This window comes from Melanaphis sacchari, unplaced genomic scaffold, assembly GCF_002803265.2.
Source record: "Melanaphis sacchari strain LSU unplaced genomic scaffold, SCAv2.0 Contig234_pilon_pilon, whole genome shotgun sequence".
Classification (NCBI taxonomy): domain Eukaryota; kingdom Metazoa; phylum Arthropoda; class Insecta; order Hemiptera; family Aphididae; genus Melanaphis; species Melanaphis sacchari.
The window spans coordinates 155,873-174,391 of NW_020271111.1; the positions used below are offsets into that span (position 1 = coordinate 155,873).

Genomic DNA, 18,519 nt, shown 5'->3' on the forward strand with positions numbered 1-18,519 from the left:
TTATACGCTATACAAAAATATTAATAGGTACATAGCATAATAAGCATTTGTATTTTTCTAACATGTATCAAATAAAAATATAACATTTTCAAGGCCGATATTTTATAAGCTATTATATAGTAATCGAGTATTTAATAAAAAGTACGTATATAGGTAGATGTTGTTTTTTTATACATTAATACTATACCTATACTAATATCATAATATAAAATAATTGTTTACAAATTCAACATTTTACTTTTGTTGTTAATTGTAAGCCGTTATATACCAATCACTTTGACGTATAAGAATAAAAATAAAACACATAATTTAAAATATGAACCTTTTATTGAATCTTTATGTTTTATTATACTCAGTGATTGTATAGAAAAATCACCGCTGAAGAACCAATGTCTGTTATTTCATATTTCATACATATCATCATAGCTTTATTTAGTTAAACTTTATCGTAATTAGTCTATTAATATTTATTTTATTGACTTAGACTTATTGTTGAATTTTATAACTTATTACATAAATGTTTTCTTCATTCAGTTTTTACATATCTAATGTATAATGCAATCAGCCTGTAAAATTGGATACGAAAATTGTCAAAAGCAAACCAACGATTATTCCTTGAACTTGCAAACGTGTTTTTACCCGCAAAAAAAACGCAAAACTTTTTAGGCAAAAAAAGTTGAAACGGGTGTAATAATATGGTAACAAAAAAATATAGCAAAAATGGCGTTCAGTCCAAATTTAACTTTATTATAAATTAATTTAATTGGAAAAATCACTTTTTTTAATTCTTTTTTTTTTATAATATGTAGATTTATGTAGTTTGTTATTAAATAGTATAATATGTGTGTTTGTTCTTTTTTTTGTTTTTTATATTGTCAAGAGGGACTTGCTCCGCCGCCCACCATCATAACTGTCAGGAGCCCGCCCTAAGTTACGATTTCTTATAAACGTTAATTGATAGTTGATAGCTTATCAATAATATTGATTTTATTTGTAATAATTTTACCGAGCAAATTCTTTATCAATTATCATGGACAAAAGGAACTTGAAATATAGGTTAGTAAAAATAGATAATATAATATTGTAAGTTGAGTAGGCTTTATTATTTGTATTATCATTATTATTATTTTATACGTAATTGCAGTGGCAAAGCGTCATAGGAGACAATGTCTCCCTATTTATAAATTAGAACACAGGACAAATAATTTTGTTTTATAAAATAGGTATTAAAGGCCGGTAAAACTCGATTACGGGTTTGTAGAAGCCCGTTAGTTTAGGTTAGTTTCGGCGCCTTCGAGGTGGTCGAGTTAAACTTGCTGTAAATGAATATCCTAGGTGACAGGACTTGAGAAATACTGTAGATATATATGAGTCATTCCAAATGCTATGGTAGGTATTATACCAATTATGGGCGCGTGAGCACAGAGGGAATTTTAAAAGAGAGTGGGATTTACTATGTACACTATGAGACGTGTCTCGCCGTTCGTATTTCCTCAATTATTATCGACGTCGTCATCGTCCCCTGCAAACCGTGATAGCCAATAGGTACCTGTTTCTTAATATTTGTTGTTTTTATATTGTAATTTTTAATTTTTCATCATGGCCTTTGATTTAATTAATGTCATTTGAACGATGGAATTATTAATTACTTGTACGAAAAAAAATTTGAATTAAAAAAATAAAAGACCATGTTCCTTATTAAATTTAACGGCAACTGTAAGTTGAAGGAAAATCGATTCAAAAATTTCAATTTGTGTGGTATTCAAAATATAAATAGCTTGCTGGTAGTCAAGTTAGAAATAAATTATATTGTTATTCTTGCCTATTATTGAGTCCAGGCGTATTAGTGCTATTCTTTTTATAATGTCTCCCCAACAAAAAACTGAGTAATTCTTCGATTTTAATTTTACTTTTATATCATTATTTATTCTTAATAATTCGTATATGTTATACACTGGAAGTAATTATTGTCGTATACTTTATTTTCATTTACAGTTACATCTATAAACTACCATTAAAGTACTTTGTCTAGACGTGTTTTACAATCCAATCCCATTACTGACTGCGTACGATGGTTCAATATTTTTTTAATAACACACAGCTACGACCTTTCCATATGCATTTAAACGATTTCGGTCCGACATGTTTAAAATATATTGAACGATATAAAAATAATCATCGAGACTAGACTGATCTGACTGTCTGTTGGATAATTATGATTATTATCTACAGTCGATTGAACATTTGAGCACGGAAGAATGTGAGACGACCTTCGTTATACACGGGGATGTCTTGTTATTATACAGAAACTTAATGTGGCTCAGGGTTTCTCAAACTTTTTGTTACTAAAACACTCAAATTTACATATTGTTGGGTAAATTATAAAAGAAACAAGTATATCATAATATAGATACTAATATTAATAATAATTTTAAATATATTACATTTTATTATTTAATTATTATTTAATTATTATATAATAATGCAATATCTATTGTATGGTAAATATTTAGTTATTTTAAATATAAATAAATTAAATTAAAATTATTTTTTAATTTGTTTTTTATTATTTTACGAATATCGACTTATGAAAAATATTTTTTGGCCTGTAAATTGGTAAATACTGATATATGTAACGTATATTATATGGCTTATAATTATTGTGTATACAATTAGGTATGTTAATAAAAACAATAGAAAGTTTATAGTTATAATATTTATATTACATGGTATAGAATTTTAACCTATGTCCTATTTCATTATATACAAAATAAATGCTATTCAAAATATATATTTTGAATGACTTTTTTTTTTTTTTTTGCTTTCTATGTTCTGGCCCCGCTATATTTTAAATTTCTAAAAATTGGCCCTATAGTAACTCTTTGAGTTGCCCATCCCTGTCATAGGAATATATTGTGATGACTAATAACTAAGTAAAATTAATATTTTACTATAGACTACATCGTGTTTTGTGAGTCATTTAAAAAATAATAATATGACCTAATGGCGAATAATAAGTAAAAAAAAAAAAAAAAATGGATTTAAACGGATGGGACAGAAACAAAATGATCGTGACCTAGTCTACAAAGAACGGGAAGAACGTAGTATGATACAAAGCTAAAAAGTAAATGGTACTGTTAGCTCATTGATGTTGACCCGTGATCAGAATTCCGTTTCATAAGCTACAACAGTAACTGTCTTGGAAGGGGGACACACTAGTTGCCTCCCGAAGTCAAAAAGGTCAATAATTTTTATACGAATTGCTTCCCGACGTACCCCAGACAGCAAATGTTTGTCTAAAAATACTATTATAATATTATTCTACATATTATTATACCTAAGACTGATGTTTTTAACTGCACTATATATTTTTAATAAGTAGTATAATATATTTTATTTTATTGATTATTTTTATATTATTATTGTTTTTAACCAACTCTGATATTTTTAATAATGAATAAACATTACCTATTTATGTAGAACTGTTTAGTGAAGTTTATGAACCACTACTTAATTCTATATGGGAGGCAACTCGTATGTAATTATGAACTACCTGGTCATCGGAGGCAACTAGTGTAAATTAACCTTTTTATTTACGATAAGGATGGGAGGCAACTAGTATGCGCCACTTGGAAATGGTCCCTAACGCTGAGTGCGTAGGGGATATTTTTGTTTTATAGTATTACGTCTATTACGACCATGTACTTTCTACTTGTATAGATATAACGCGGAACGTTATACGTCGAATAATGTACCTCATTGCTGCGTGGCATGTTTAGAGAACATAAAAAATTAATACAAAAAGGTGATATTTTAACGATTTATTTACCTGAGAAATATTTGAATTATGCCTTGTAGTAGTAAATTCATGTTTCAGTGGTATCTAGTCAATAATTTATTTTGTTATTTTTTAGTACATATAACTTTATTTCATTTTACTATTTTGGCCGGCACTTTGCAAAAATGTAAATACGATTTCGAATATTTTTACCCGCTAACTTCTATGCAACGTTACGGTATTAATTTGTTACAAATCACAAAATAATAATAGTAATTTATTAGTCAACACATTCGTATTTGGTGATGTACTTGTTGAAACAAATATTTCTAGTGAATGATGGTGTAATTGTTTTTAATTATTTAAGTTATTAGTTGCAAAAACATATCACAGTTATCATTTAAAAAAATAAGATTTATTGTCAATTAGCTTAAAAATGTGAGTTATTATAAAAAAAAATTTATAACTCGTTAATTACTATCTATTATTATTGTTATAATTGTATCATTAATTCACATATTTCAGAATACCTGTATAATGATAAATTAAAAATATCTAATGATCCCGCGATGCTTAAAATTCAATATACAATTTACTCAAAACAATATATTTTACAATAAGCGCTATAGCCTCGGATGCCCAAACACTTACCAAATATCATGAATAATAAATTTTTTTAACCGAGTTCAACCTATCTCATACATAATATAATAATAAGCCTTAACTGTGGTGTCTACACTGACTATGATTGTTTAAATTGATCAAAAACGATTTTCCGAAAAATACAACTACGAGTCCGTAGTTAATTTATAGACCTTAGGTCTTTGAGTAGTAGAACGGGGTGCAACATAGTATTTTTAAATAAACCATATCCGTTGAGTCCTCAACACCTTCACCACACGCTTTTTGTATATTTAATAAAACTAATATGTGTAATGACTTATGACCAATAAACAAAACATTTTAGCTACAATTGATTTTAATAATTATTTCAATCACAACATTTTTATGATTCATTTGTGTGGGCATATTGTACTATATAATCTTTAATAATAATAATTTATTTCGGCAAAGGTAATATTATAAAAGTCGTTAACATTTTTTATTATATAAAAAATAAGTTTTGCCCTGTTCACCGCTAAGAAAACATATATTATTATACAGGAGAAACTAATCAGATCTCTAAACAAGTATATACTTATTAACAAATACGCATATAGATATTATTGTTAAAATTTTAAATATGAAATATATTTATATACATCATGCCTTAAGGCAGACGTTCTCAAACTGTGCGCCGCGGTGTGTTGTCAGGGGAGCCGCGGCTGTGCCTCGCTGCCGACTATGTTATCTGGTTAAAAATTAAACAACGGTATTTTATTTAAAAAAAAGATCGTAAATACTATTAAGAGCGCCATGAGAAAACTTCAATTCTAAAAGGGCGCCACGAATAGAAAAAGTTTGGGAACCTCTGCCTTAAGGTATTGTTTTTTATTAGCTTAAATCATTGAATACAATAAATATATTTATAGAAGAAAGAAGCTTACTTTATATCAATATTATATAATTTTTATTTATTATGGTTTGTTGTTGTTTAAGTAAATGTACTTATCAAAATTAAGTGGTGAGGTATTAATTAAACTAAAATATCGTAGCCCTTAAAGATATTTTTTTTCGGGATTAGGACAATTATTGAAAAAAAAATATGGATCAAACACTAAAAGAAGTTTAGTGTTGTACTGTCGCCACTGGGAATTTTATGCAAAATATATTTCATTTTAGTAGACTACAAACTAAAGAAAAACTTATTATTCTTGTTAAAGAGTTTAAACAGTATTTATTCTATTCAAGTAATATATTTTACCAAATAGGTGATTATTTATTTAGAGTTTGCTGAATGCTATTAAATAGTTTTTATTATTATTATTATAAATTATTTTACTAATATATAAAGGATCTTAAAATAATAATAACAAATACGTTTTTAGTAAATATATATTTGTATAATGAAAATATGTTATAATATTGAATAATTATTTTTATAATGAAAAAAAAATATCTCATAAGTATAAAAAACATAATCATTAAAAATATGTGAATTACGTGAGAATAAATAATACCATTAAGACAAACACCTAAAAATCAAATGTAGAGCAAATCTGGTTATAACTATTGATTAAAATATAGAAATTACATAATATAAGATATTTTAAGTTCAATACAAGATGTATGTTAATCATCAAATTCAAAAGTTTCGGGCATGATTCCTGAAAAATAAAAATATATAGATAATTAGAATATGTTTTAAATTATTATATCTATGATATATCGTACGATCCGAATTTATATGCATTTACACATATTTTGTAATGAGTAAATACAGTTAAGAAATGTGGACAAATTATGCATCAGAAAATGTATAGAAATAAGTATATTTTGCATAAAAATGCAAAATTTAGGGATGATAGCATATTCAAATATATTTTTATTAAAAGTTTATTAGATAAATTATTTTGTACCACAGAAACTAGATTATTATTTATGAGTTCGTGATGTATTGTTGGGAAATAAATTATATTCCCCATATTATGTTATATTTTTGAATAGTTGTGTGAAAATTATACCATGTTTATTGTAACGCGATCATCGACAAAAATGTTGACTGGTATTGTTTAAATTTCCTTTTTAAAATTATACTTTCGATTATAGTTTCATCATTTATTTGTGAACACACATATTGTGTATTAGACACAATTACCAGTCAATATAGACATAATTTCGTGTTTTGTTCTTACATTTTTATGAATGATTTTATTTTAATTTTTTCAAGTTTTTTGTTCATATATAAATTTAAAATGTTTTTTTTTTATCGAAAGTTATATTATAGTGTTTTGTCAATTGAGTGACAAAAAAATTATTAGCACAAAATAAATTTAAATTATATACGTTGATACTACTTAATATGGTAGTACATTAAAAGTTCAAAACGTAGAATAAATGAAAATAAAAAACAATTATTTGCCAAGCCCGAATTCCAATATTCAAGAATTTTTAGAGCATATTGTTACTAAAAAACAAATAGCATACAACTACATATTTAAAGGATTTTTTTATTTTCGTATTTATATAAATACGGACCTTATATCATCAATAATGTTTATATCATTATATTATTCAAAAATTATTTATAAAAGTAGTTAACTATTATTTAATAATAGAACTTACTCGCTAGTATACCCAATAAATTGTAAAATGTTGAGTATTTTTCTTCTAAAGGTTCTGTAGTTGTTGTAGGAGCTGAAGTAGTTGTAGTAGTTATACGTCTTTTGGGCTGGAGGTCTCCCATTATAAATAGATATGTTACTCCTTCGGGCCAATTTTGTTGCACCGCTGGATCGTCAGGCAGATCTCTATTTACCAGAATTTTCGACAGACCTTCACACTGGCTTACATCAAAATTATTTGCTTTTCCCTTGCTAAGTGCCATTCGAATTACTACAACCCCATAGTTAACATGATCATCAGCGACATACACCTGTGGGACAGACAGATAATGACAGAAATAAAAAAATATAAGTACAATGAAATCTATTTCCATCTGTAATCATTTTAGTCACGGCGTTGTAGATTTTCAGATTTAAGAACGAATGATAGGTTCTACTTTTCTTAATATTCAAATTAATAATATCATGTAAACACAATATACTCACAGCACATCTGTAGGATAGTCTGCTGGATTTATTAATGTGTTGAGAATATGGGTTTGGTGTATACTCGAATAACGACATGTACTGAAAGCCTTGGTCAATCTCTCCCTCATTGGTCGGTTCGTTTTTTGACAAGCACTCAAAAATGTAGTGGTTCATATCTGATAGAGAAATATAACAAATACAAGAGTATAAAGAATATTTTTGTAAAGAAACCAATTTGTTGACATTAGATAATGTTTATTGCTGCTGTGATTGCATGTTTGCGTGCGTATATTATCATATTATGTAACTATAACTTATTACCGAAGTGATTTTGTACTAGTAGAGAGAAGAAACTAGAGAACTATAACACACGAAGAAGTTTATAAGAGAGTAACAATAATATAATATCATTTAATTTTTAAAGAATTAGTGCAATATTGTAAAATCATTTTTATTGAAATTAAAGTATTATAAAAGTTATTGATTAAAGTAATAAAATATTTTATTAAAAGCATTAACTTTCTATATGTATAGTAGTTAGTATATTATATTAATGAAAATTTATCGTTATCCCAAAATTATGTTTAAATAAAATCCAATCAATAATACCAATGTTCATAGATATTTCCTAATATTTTATATTTTATTTTATAAAAATACAAGTTTAATTAATGCGTCAATATTCACAAATAGCAAATATTTATATAGTAGCACGTATATATTATTATTAGCACGTATATATCATTATAAACACCAATTTTTTCCTAAGATATTTATTTTAATTTTTACAAAATTTGTATTTTAATTAGCAAGAAAGATGAAACTATGTATTATAAATCATAAAATTGGTGTGCATATTTTATGGGAAATCCATTAATTTTACCTTTAACATAATACTTTTCAAATGCATATTAAATATGAATGAGTGGACAGAGTTACAGACCACTGTTATCATAAAAGATTTAAAATTATAAAAAGTATTTAAATACATTAACTGTATATGACCATATGAGTGAGAAAATTAAGAGGATAACCAATCTATGCATGACAGGGAAATTTCAACCGTTTGTTCTTAATTGTAGATATTTGATTACATAGATAGGTACGTTATATCGTCATGTCGGACTTGAAATACACACACGGTAATTTACATAAAGTACATAAATATTAAAATACGATATTTATGTTATTTATAAGTGTGTATCACTATAATAGTATTAGGCAGTATATTCAAAAGTTGACACATATACATTTGACAATAAACGCGATTATATTGATAAAATCGTATGAAAAGTATGTAGAACTATAAGCGTGTAATGTATTTTCAGTATATATAAGGAAATCAATATAATTTTCATATGGTTTTAGCTTGGAAGAGCTTTGCTGGATCTGTGGGCACAATGCATATAACCCTGTAAAAGCACTATATTTGGTTATTGATGCGTACTACTTGTGTTCTTGCAATATGTGGGTGAGTCGTTAAGTTGCTCTTCCATCCACAAATGAAGTAATGGCGCATCGGTTATTTGCCAGTCGTGTTCTATGAAGGCGCATCCGTACTTCACGGGTGAATTTTGTACAAAAGCTACCTCATATTTATCTTTGTATCCCATTGGAGGACATAATCGGCCACTGCGTCTCTCCTTGTCTGCAACACACAGGTAAATGCATTACATAATAAGCTAATTATACTATTATTGTTTATTTCACGTGCATAAACCTTAAAAGAAGCCTTGACTTCGTTTAACCTATAGTCCTGTGTTGGCTCATCACTTAATGTGTAAATTCTAACTGGAGCTTGGAAGTCATATGATTGTATAGTAAATAAACTGCGAGTTTTAAAAAAATATATACATATTTTACAAATTTTGTCAATTTTAGAAAGAAAATACATATTCTATTGATGTTTATACGCATATTATGTATACTTATCAATGGCCAAAAGTATTTTAAATTTTATTGAATACCTATAAAAATCAATATTATTTAACGTTGGTATTTAAAATTATCATCGCAATTCGCAGTCAAATATTAATTTATCGACAATGTTGTGAATTTTCCTTCAAAAATATTTTTATTTATCAAATTAATTGTATATTATTTTTCTATAGTAAATTTAAAACTATTGTATTGATTCATATTTATAAAATATACGCCCGTCTATCAAATTTTTATAATTAAGTATTTTTATAATCAGAAAAGTACAAAAGCTGTTGAACAAGATATTAGAAAGTTATTTTAAAGTAAAGAATAAAAGAAATTTATAATTTATATACTTAATATAATTTTAATTATTTTTATTATTTTTATTTATTTATTAATATTGTACATAGATATTTTAAATTATTATTTGTACACACTTTGAACACTAAAAAATAAGTTTTTAAGTGAAAAATTATAATTTTTTTTGAACAAAATTTCTATTAAACAAATTGTTTTTAAAAAACCTTTAAATTTATTAAATAGAGGTGATATTGTTGATAGAAATTGTTATGGGCTACGAGATATATTGTTAAATATAAGTATATATAATATTGCTAATATAAGTATTAGCATGACCATGACACGTGTTGGGGAGTAAACATATTCTTACAGATCATAACACAAGATAATAGATACATATTATTATGAATCTCGTTGCATTAGGATCATAATGCATTTTCGGGTGTAATTATCTACTCAATAACATCATAACAAACATCGCAATAGTGCATTACGCGTGCCGAGGACGAGTGAAATGCATTATTGAGATTACTCGTATGCAACAACACATTGCGTTGGCACGTGTTGGAAATTATGATCAGATTGCATCCTGGATATTGTTTTTACCAAAAACAAGTATCAAAACAACTCCAAGGATATATATGGAAATCAAGGCTATGGACTACAATAACAAGAAGCTTTTTAATTTATAAGGGAGCCCAGAGACCAGCAACAGCAGATGTACCAGAGCCACAGAGACTTGAGCACCTTCACAATACTCAGCCACTTTTTGTATCAGTTACATGAACTTTATTTATACGTAATAAACACATTATTGTTCTTAAAAGTTGTAATTTTCATTTAAAATAACACCCTGAGCTTGGATCTGATATTGGCACGCAACAAAATTAAGAAAAGATGATTTTGTTATTAGAAGTATATTACCACCCCTTTCCTTTTAAGTTATTCATAATTTATATTATAAAAATACATTTCGGTGGATTCTGTTTATATAGTAATAGATAAATAAATGACTAGTAAAAATATTAATATATTATAATAATATTATATCCATAGAAATATAGGCGATAAATACACTGTTTTTTTTTATAATTGCATTTCATCATAAGTATGATTTACGCTTGAATACAATTTTAACATCCGTATCAATAATGAGGTACATTAACTCCTATAATACATCAGAGCGTTTTTCTCGATTTTTATTTATTCAAGGTATTGACACAGATGATATTCTGTACAGTTATAAATAATATGTAACGCCCATTAAAAATTATTTAGATACAAAAAACAATAATTAAACATTTCAAACATAAAATACCATTTGTCTTAACTTAAAAATAATTTCTAAGTCTAAATACCTAGCTGTAAATAATATTATGTTAATATAATTATTATTATCATAATAATATATTAAGTGAAATAAAATGTATGGTATATTAAGTAAATAATTACGTTTGATAACGATCTCAAAATAATAGTTGTATATTAGATTAAAATAAAATAAGTAAGATAAAGTTATATCAATAATAAATAATAAACTAACGTCGACAGCAATAAAATAATGAATGTAGTACTTACTTCGTTGAATGCATGCTTCGACATCTTTGTTCTCCGTGGCAGCCACCCAAGAGGATGAGATGGCAAGTAAAATTGTAATTCGTATTACAAATTCCATTGTGACATGCGATAATCAAGCAAATCTGCTAATTTGAAATAGTGAAAAAAAAAAATATGGATTTAAAATTTAAACTAAAGGAATAAAATCAAAACGGTTGTGACTAAGTCCGTGACGGCTGAGAAGCACACAATACAGTACTAAGCTAAAGGTGAAATCAAATAATGAATGTTACTGTTCACTCACTGTTGACGAGCCACACCTGCTCTGCATAGTGTTATAAGCTATGGTTAGGTGGTGGTCGTGGAGTGGTCCTAAACACTGATTGGCTGTACGTGGAAAACATTAACGTATTTATAAAGCCTAGTGCATTGATAATATCTAAATACCTGTACACGGAGGAGAGACGTTATACGTCGAACAAGCGATTGTAAATTCCACCGATTTACAGGTAGTCGATTTTTGGGTTGTATTTAAAACATGTAAATTCCACCGATACTTTTTTTCCAAGAAAAAAAAATGTTAAATTCATCGATACGCATTTTTGACCTCCACTTATTTAATTTAGCTAAATTCGAAATCAATAGGTAGTAGGTTTTATATTAATGAATATTACACGAAATTGGTGGAAGAAAATCCAAAGATTTGGTTACACGCAGTGGCACAATCAGGATTCATTCAAGAAGGGGTCTAAAAAAATTTATTTATCTATTGTTTTTTCTATTAATTTCCTTAAATAATACATACATTTTATTACTTAATAAACAAAAGACATATTCTTTACATTATTAAATTTATATTTACAATGTATGCCAATTAATTATGATTATTATGCTAGTTAAGTTATAGTATAATCATTAGACATCAGTTTTAATATTGATTTTGTCTATATATTGTTATTAACAAAATACTAAATCTAATATCAATCTAATTAATAAAATTTGATAAAAATTAAAAAAAATAAAAATAAATATTATGACATGTGTCATGGAGAAAGGAGGGGGGTCAGACCCGGGGTCCATCCCCCTGGATTCGCCATTAGTTAAACGGAAGAGCATAAAACAATAACCTAAGTAAATGATTGGTTAGCTTGGAAATTACTTTGGATTAATATTTTTAGTTTTTAGGCTCTGAAGATTTTTCAATGGAATTTACATTTTTTTCAGATAAAAAAAACGAATCAGAGAAATTCACATGCGCCACGTCAAACAATGTAATAACATCAACATGCGTGGAATGTATGAAAAAAACAAAATAAAATAATATTAAATGGTAATTGATTTATACTTTATCGTCAGTCAACTGTGGAAAATGAGTTGTTTAATCCAACCATTTTCAGGCGTATTTCTTTTATTTGTTTTTTGTCAATTATTCTTGGTTCTACAACAGAGTGTCCTTCGATTTTTAATTGCGTTTGAGCTTACAATATAAGTAAATAAATAAAAAAGTACATTTAAATTATGTTAATTATATGTTTTTTTTATTATTCATTATTTTGGAAGAAAATTTTAATATCTTGTTCAACAACTTTTGTACTATTCTGACTATAAAAATGCTTGAATTTATTTAAATATTAATCTGATTCATAGGTGTGTACTTAATCAATACAAAATAAAAATTTATAAATTTGTTGTAGAAAAATAACATAAAAATTAAGTCATTAAATAGCTATATTATTTTAATGAAAATTTATGATTCCATTAAACATTTTGTAAGAGTTTCGTTAAATGGAGATTCCAATGTATTTGAGCTTGTAATAAGGTCATATTAGTTTAAATTGTATAAAACGTAGAAATAAATGAAAATAAAATTTATTAGTCAACTATAAGGAAATAATTTATATACTGTATAGACATACAAAAACCTAGTGACTAAATTTCTAATGGCTGGTTAGTAAAATAATTATTGACTATTATAATGATAATACTAATAGCAACAGTTACATCTATGTCATTTATTAATATACCATTACAGTATACTACCATAATTTACCACCAATCAAGCTAATAGAAAAAAAATATCTTCACTCAAAAATAATAAATAATAATAACATAGAATATTGTTTAAAGCACATTTTTTAAGTTTTGTACTACTCACAACTTTAGGGACTGTTTATACCATAAGGATGTATTATGTTTATATATTTACACAATATCAATATCATCATAATAATACATAGCACACCACATGTAATAAGTAACAAAATATAAAATAGTAAAGTAGCAAAATTTATTACTAATATTGTTATTTATAGTATTATGTTTGACAAGTAATGTAACAGGTCCAGACTTGTTTTTTATACACATTAACAATTTTATTCTTACCGAGTTAGGTTCAACTTAAATTTATGACAAAAAATAATTATCCATAAACATATATTTGCAAGAAAAAACTAAATTACAATATTAAATATAAATTTTTGTTATAAAAAAATATTTAATCTCTTCCTCTCACAAAAATGTATGCAAATTTGTTTAAAAAAAAAAAAATATATATATATATATATATATACAAGAGAATGAACTATAAACATTTAACATATAATAAAAATTAAGTAAATAGAATTAAATAAATTCTCTTATTTAAAAAAAAAGAAAATTTAAAAGTGATTGATAAACAATTTTAAGATTATATAAATGTAATGAATTTTTAACTTATTAAGATGGTTAAATATATTAAGTGTTTTTCTGTGAAAAGTGATACTTAAAGTGATAGTTAGTTGTTGGATTATTTGTTTTGATTATGCCATCCTCTCATTAAATCTATAAATATTATAACGAAAAATTAATTTTTAACAATAAAAATTAGATGGTTATGTATTTTTTAGATTTAATTTTTAACGTTTATGATAATTTAAAAAATATTTATAGTAATTGTTTAATACTATAATTATTAAAATAAACCAAGAAATTGTCCCTGATATATAGAAGGTGTCACTAATTGATCATCATTAACTAATATACTAATTGAATAGATATTGTAATAGAAGTGTTAAATTTTTAAATAATTAATAAGAAGCACCTTAAATGAAAAAACCGTTATCATATAAATAAATATCTAATGCTATCAATATCTAAATTTTAGTCTTTAGTTTCTCATAAAAATAAATATGGCTTCACATTAAACCTTTATTTTTAACTTCTAGCAAAGAAATTTATGAAAAATTTTGAATTGAATATTTAAACATTATGTGTTATCATAAATACATAAAAAATAATTAAAAAACCTCGAAAATTCAAATGTTTTTTGATAGTTTAAAAAGAGCCATCAAATAAAAAGATTTTACTTTTGGTTGTAAAATTTACAATGTTACTTATAATTGTAAAATCAAAAAATTACTTTCCTCAGAATCTAGAATATTAAAACATCTACGACTATAAAAATAAATAAAACATAATCTCTTAAATGACTGAATATGCAACTAAATATTTTGAAATATTTCAAAACAAATATACTATTTTGCATTTAAAATATTTTAAATTTAAAAAAGTGTTATGGTTATGATTTGTGTTGTCACTGGACGATTGATAAGATACTTAACAGTTTTGTCGTTATTTTTTTGGGGATCCATCAAATAATGGCCGTCTTCCTAACAAATATAAATATAGTGATCCATTGGGCCAAGTTCGTCGCCCCTCGGGAACGTATGGTAATTCACTTTGTCCCATCGTTTTTGATAGACCTTCGCACTGGCTTCCATGTATATGTCCTTTAATTGGCGCACTGATGGCCATTCGAATTATTTTAACCCCCTCAACAGATGAGTCATGCACATCGTACACCTGCGGACCAAAAGACAAAAGATAGATAGAGAGAAAAAATTTAATAAATTATAACTAATTATATACCTATATTAATAAATAATACTAATACACTGAAACCTAACCCAATCCACAATTGTCAATAACATTTTGTTTTAGACTTATAATTTATAAGTTATAAATTTCAACTCTAATATTAAAGCTAATATTACGGGTCGAATTAATGTAAAGACAGCGATGAAGAACTATTAGTGATACCAATTAATGATTTTTTTTTACTCTATTTTTTTTAAAAAAAAAGGTATTTGAATAGTTGTTGATTAGTATCTATTGACGATTAGACATTACGTTTAACATAATGGTCCTCTTAGCCAGAGGATCATTATCAGAAAGCAGTATCAAACGATCGTTAACGATTAGATGTCATGTATAACATATTAAATTATATTTATTTATTGTAAAAATACATAATAATTATTACGTGGATGATCAACTGTCAAATAGCGTTTGGTTAATTTAAATATATTATTATATATAGCACAAGGGCTTCATCAATTTAACTTTACAAAATTAAAAATTTAAGCAAATATATATATATTATATCATTTGCTAGTGGTACCTAGTTCTACTATTTTACTATAAGTTTGTTAAACGTATTATTCGATTATAGTTATTTCCGTTATCATTTTTTATTTTCTCATGATATATTTTTTTTTCGTTATGATTTAAGTCACCAATAATAAGTTAAATATCAGCAACCACTTGTCTGAAAACACAAAACTTATATTATGTATATAAGAATGATTATAAATTCTCGTGTGCTTCCACTCTTCATAAATTTAATAAAAATATAAGTTGTAGGTAGTATGAATTTTTCTATTGCAATAATATAGAATATTAAATATTAGGTAAGTACGTAAATATTGTATACTTACGGCACATCTGTAAAAATGGGTTTTGTTAGTTTCATTATTATTCTTCAAGTATGGTCTACGTTCTAATAGAATTACATAACTCCAGCCTTGAACATTTTCTTCACTATTGATCGGATCGTATTTTGACACACACTCAAAAACAAAATGATCCATATCTGATAGACAAAACAAAAAAAAAATACATTAGTATGATAAATATTTTAGTTTGTTATCTCTGAATTAAAGCAATGCACCCCGAATGTAGTTTAGTATTTAATTAATGGTCTAAAAATATGTTTTTATGCATTAATTATAATGCATGTCTTCATACTTTATATATTATTTATAATTCTATCTTGTGTCTATGTTGTACTCTTTTTTTTCAACGCGGGCGTTAATTATTTAATAAATAAATAATGATGTAAGTAGTTAGTTATCTTTTAAAATATAAATATAATTTGTAGGTATAAAATAATAAACAAAAATACTATTTCTAACCAGGATGATAAGATTAAATTGCATTTTATTAAACCTAAATAGAGATGTCATTTGATGGACGATGTTAGACGATGGTAATTTACATCAGTGTGCTCGTATACGAGTACGAATGCATAAGTGAATTTTATATTCCATATATACGTATTATATATCTGTCAAAACGAACGTGATCATTTATACAAATTGAAGTGACAATTTAACATTAATTGGTAATTGTGCGTCTGTGCGTTTCAAATCTATTTAAACTTAAATACAGAGTAGGTATTTAATAAGTTTATAAACAGTAATGAAATTAACTTGGGGCTGATAATATTATACATTTAATTAATGAGGTTATTGAATATTTTACAGAATAAATGTACAACAATGTTATCTATTATTACTCTATGTATGTAATAAAATATGCACACAGTTATAAAAAGCTTCTAAACTTATTTAATATTTGATATGTTATGTTACTGCAGCGATGCATTGAATGTCATCAATTTCACCATACTCCAAAGTAATTTATGAATGTTGACATAGTGACAAAATTTATACTAATTAATAAATATGTTTTTTAGTAAATTTCTACATTTTTTTTTTCATTTTTCATTATTCATATTTTAATTTATATATATACACATCATTTTAGTTAGTGATATTTTAACTGGAGACGCGGACCCAGTATTCGTAACCTTTCATACCTCCCACATTGTTGTACCGCAACAATAAAGATTCGTTATACGTACTTGTCAGATCATCACAATGTCTATGTACGCTGGTTTCCACGGGACGTTCAAGCCACAAATTTAATAATGGAGTTGTACTCATTACAGTATCTTTTTTTAAGTAAGCACAACCGTACATTCGCGTTATTGTATGTATGGTGGCAACCTCAAAATTTACTTCTAGTCCCAGTGGAGGACATATTAGTATACTGGTATTATATTTGGCTGTAAAATACAAAATGACAAATATGGCATTAAATTATAAGCGTATTATACCTTCTGTTTTTATACTTTTGTATAATTTTATATATGCGCATATATTTTGAAAATATTTAAAGGACCTATTTAATGACGAATTCTTGAATTTTATCATATAGCGAAAAGTGAGTTTTCCGGTTTTTTATTTACTAAAGTAGAGATACAGTCATATAGATGATATTCTGTATACTTGTATTTTATATAAATTATAAAAAATAATATTATCTTAAACATAATATACCTTAACTTAAAAATAATAATCACCAAATTTAATCAATATCCTCTATGTATTTTATTCTACTATAATTATAATTATAATTATTATTACTATTACTATTATAAATTAGTAGAATAAAATTTATAAATACTAATTTAATAATTATGAATTATAACGATCATGGTATATATGGTATATGAATTAATTTTAAAGCAGATTAATAAAAATATATTAAAGAAGACAACGTTAATAGGTACCTATTTAGAAACAATATTAATGTAAACAAAATAATAAAACCAAAATGACAAATTTAATGAGAACAAATTCAGAGTAATATTTACAATAAATTAATGTGTACTCATTACTCACTTGGTTTTATCTCTGAGATTGTCAATGGATTTCCGTTCTTAGCTTCCACCCAGGAGGATGTGATAATTAGTAAAGTATAGAATACTCTTGCCATAGACTCCATAGTTTGTTAAAAACAATCGTGACCAAGTGTTTAACGGCCGTGAATAACCTTCGAAGATTATAGTTGGACACAAAACAAAGAGTGAACTGAAAAAATAATGATGACACACTAATAGTGAACCGCATTCTGTATGCCTTTTATAAGCCACCACGACAGTGTCATGGAGGTGATAGGTAGTCCCTTCCATAGACCTATTAACTCATGGACGGAGCATAAAGAGAGAATACACAATTCGACATCGAGTGAGAGAGAAAGACCAATGGAAGAAAAACTCAAAATGTTTCGTTCTTTTATTAAATATGAAATATTTATTATCTGAGATAATAGGTATATGATTTATTTTGATTTTTATAATAATATTTACAATAGATAATAGATAAT

General features: G+C 26.0%; 2 protein-coding genes across 2 annotated transcripts; both read right to left on the reverse strand.

Moving 5' to 3' along the window:
* Positions 1-6,010: 6,010 nt before the first annotated feature.
* LOC112594521 lies at positions 6,011-11,416 on the reverse strand. The gene is made up of 5 exons (XM_025339330.1): positions 11,272-11,416; positions 8,918-9,118; positions 7,489-7,646; positions 7,004-7,313; positions 6,011-6,045 (listed from the first exon to the last, which is right to left on the reverse strand). The coding sequence occupies exons 1-5, from the start codon at positions 11,366-11,368 to the stop codon at positions 6,011-6,013; spliced, it is 801 nt and encodes a 266-aa protein (XP_025195115.1). The 5' UTR covers positions 11,369-11,416.
* Positions 11,417-14,859: 3,443 nt separating this feature from the next.
* Positions 14,860-18,138, reverse strand: LOC112594522. The gene is made up of 4 exons (XM_025339331.1): positions 18,036-18,138; positions 17,213-17,416; positions 16,005-16,159; positions 14,860-15,090 (listed from the first exon to the last, which is right to left on the reverse strand). Exons 1-4 carry the CDS (start codon positions 18,136-18,138, stop codon positions 14,860-14,862), a joined length of 693 nt encoding a protein of 230 aa, XP_025195116.1.
* Between the last annotated feature and the right edge of the window lie 381 nt (positions 18,139-18,519).

Excerpts from the sequence above, each read along its gene's own strand:
- LOC112594521 (XM_025339330.1), bottom strand. The coding sequence starts at position 11,368 with ATGGAATTTGTAATACGAATTACAATTTTACTTGCCATCTCATCCTCT. Across the intron at positions 9,119-11,271 it reads CGAAGCATGCATTCAACGAA|ACAAGGAGAGACGCAGTGGC; the intron begins GTAAGTACTACA and ends TGTGTGTTGCAG. Across the intron at positions 7,314-7,488 it reads GACTATCCTACAGATGTGCT|GTGTATGTCGCTGATGATCA; the intron begins GTGAGTATATTG and ends TCTGTCCCACAG.
- LOC112594522 (XM_025339331.1), bottom strand. The coding sequence starts at position 18,138 with ATGGAGTCTATGGCAAGAGTATTCTATACTTTACTAATTATCACATCC. Across the intron at positions 16,160-17,212 it reads ACATTGTGATGATCTGACAA|ATATGGATCATTTTGTTTTT; the intron begins GTACGTATAACG and ends TTTGTCTATCAG. Across the intron at positions 15,091-16,004 it reads CCCATTTTTACAGATGTGCC|GTGTACGATGTGCATGACTC; the intron begins GTAAGTATACAA and ends TTTGGTCCGCAG.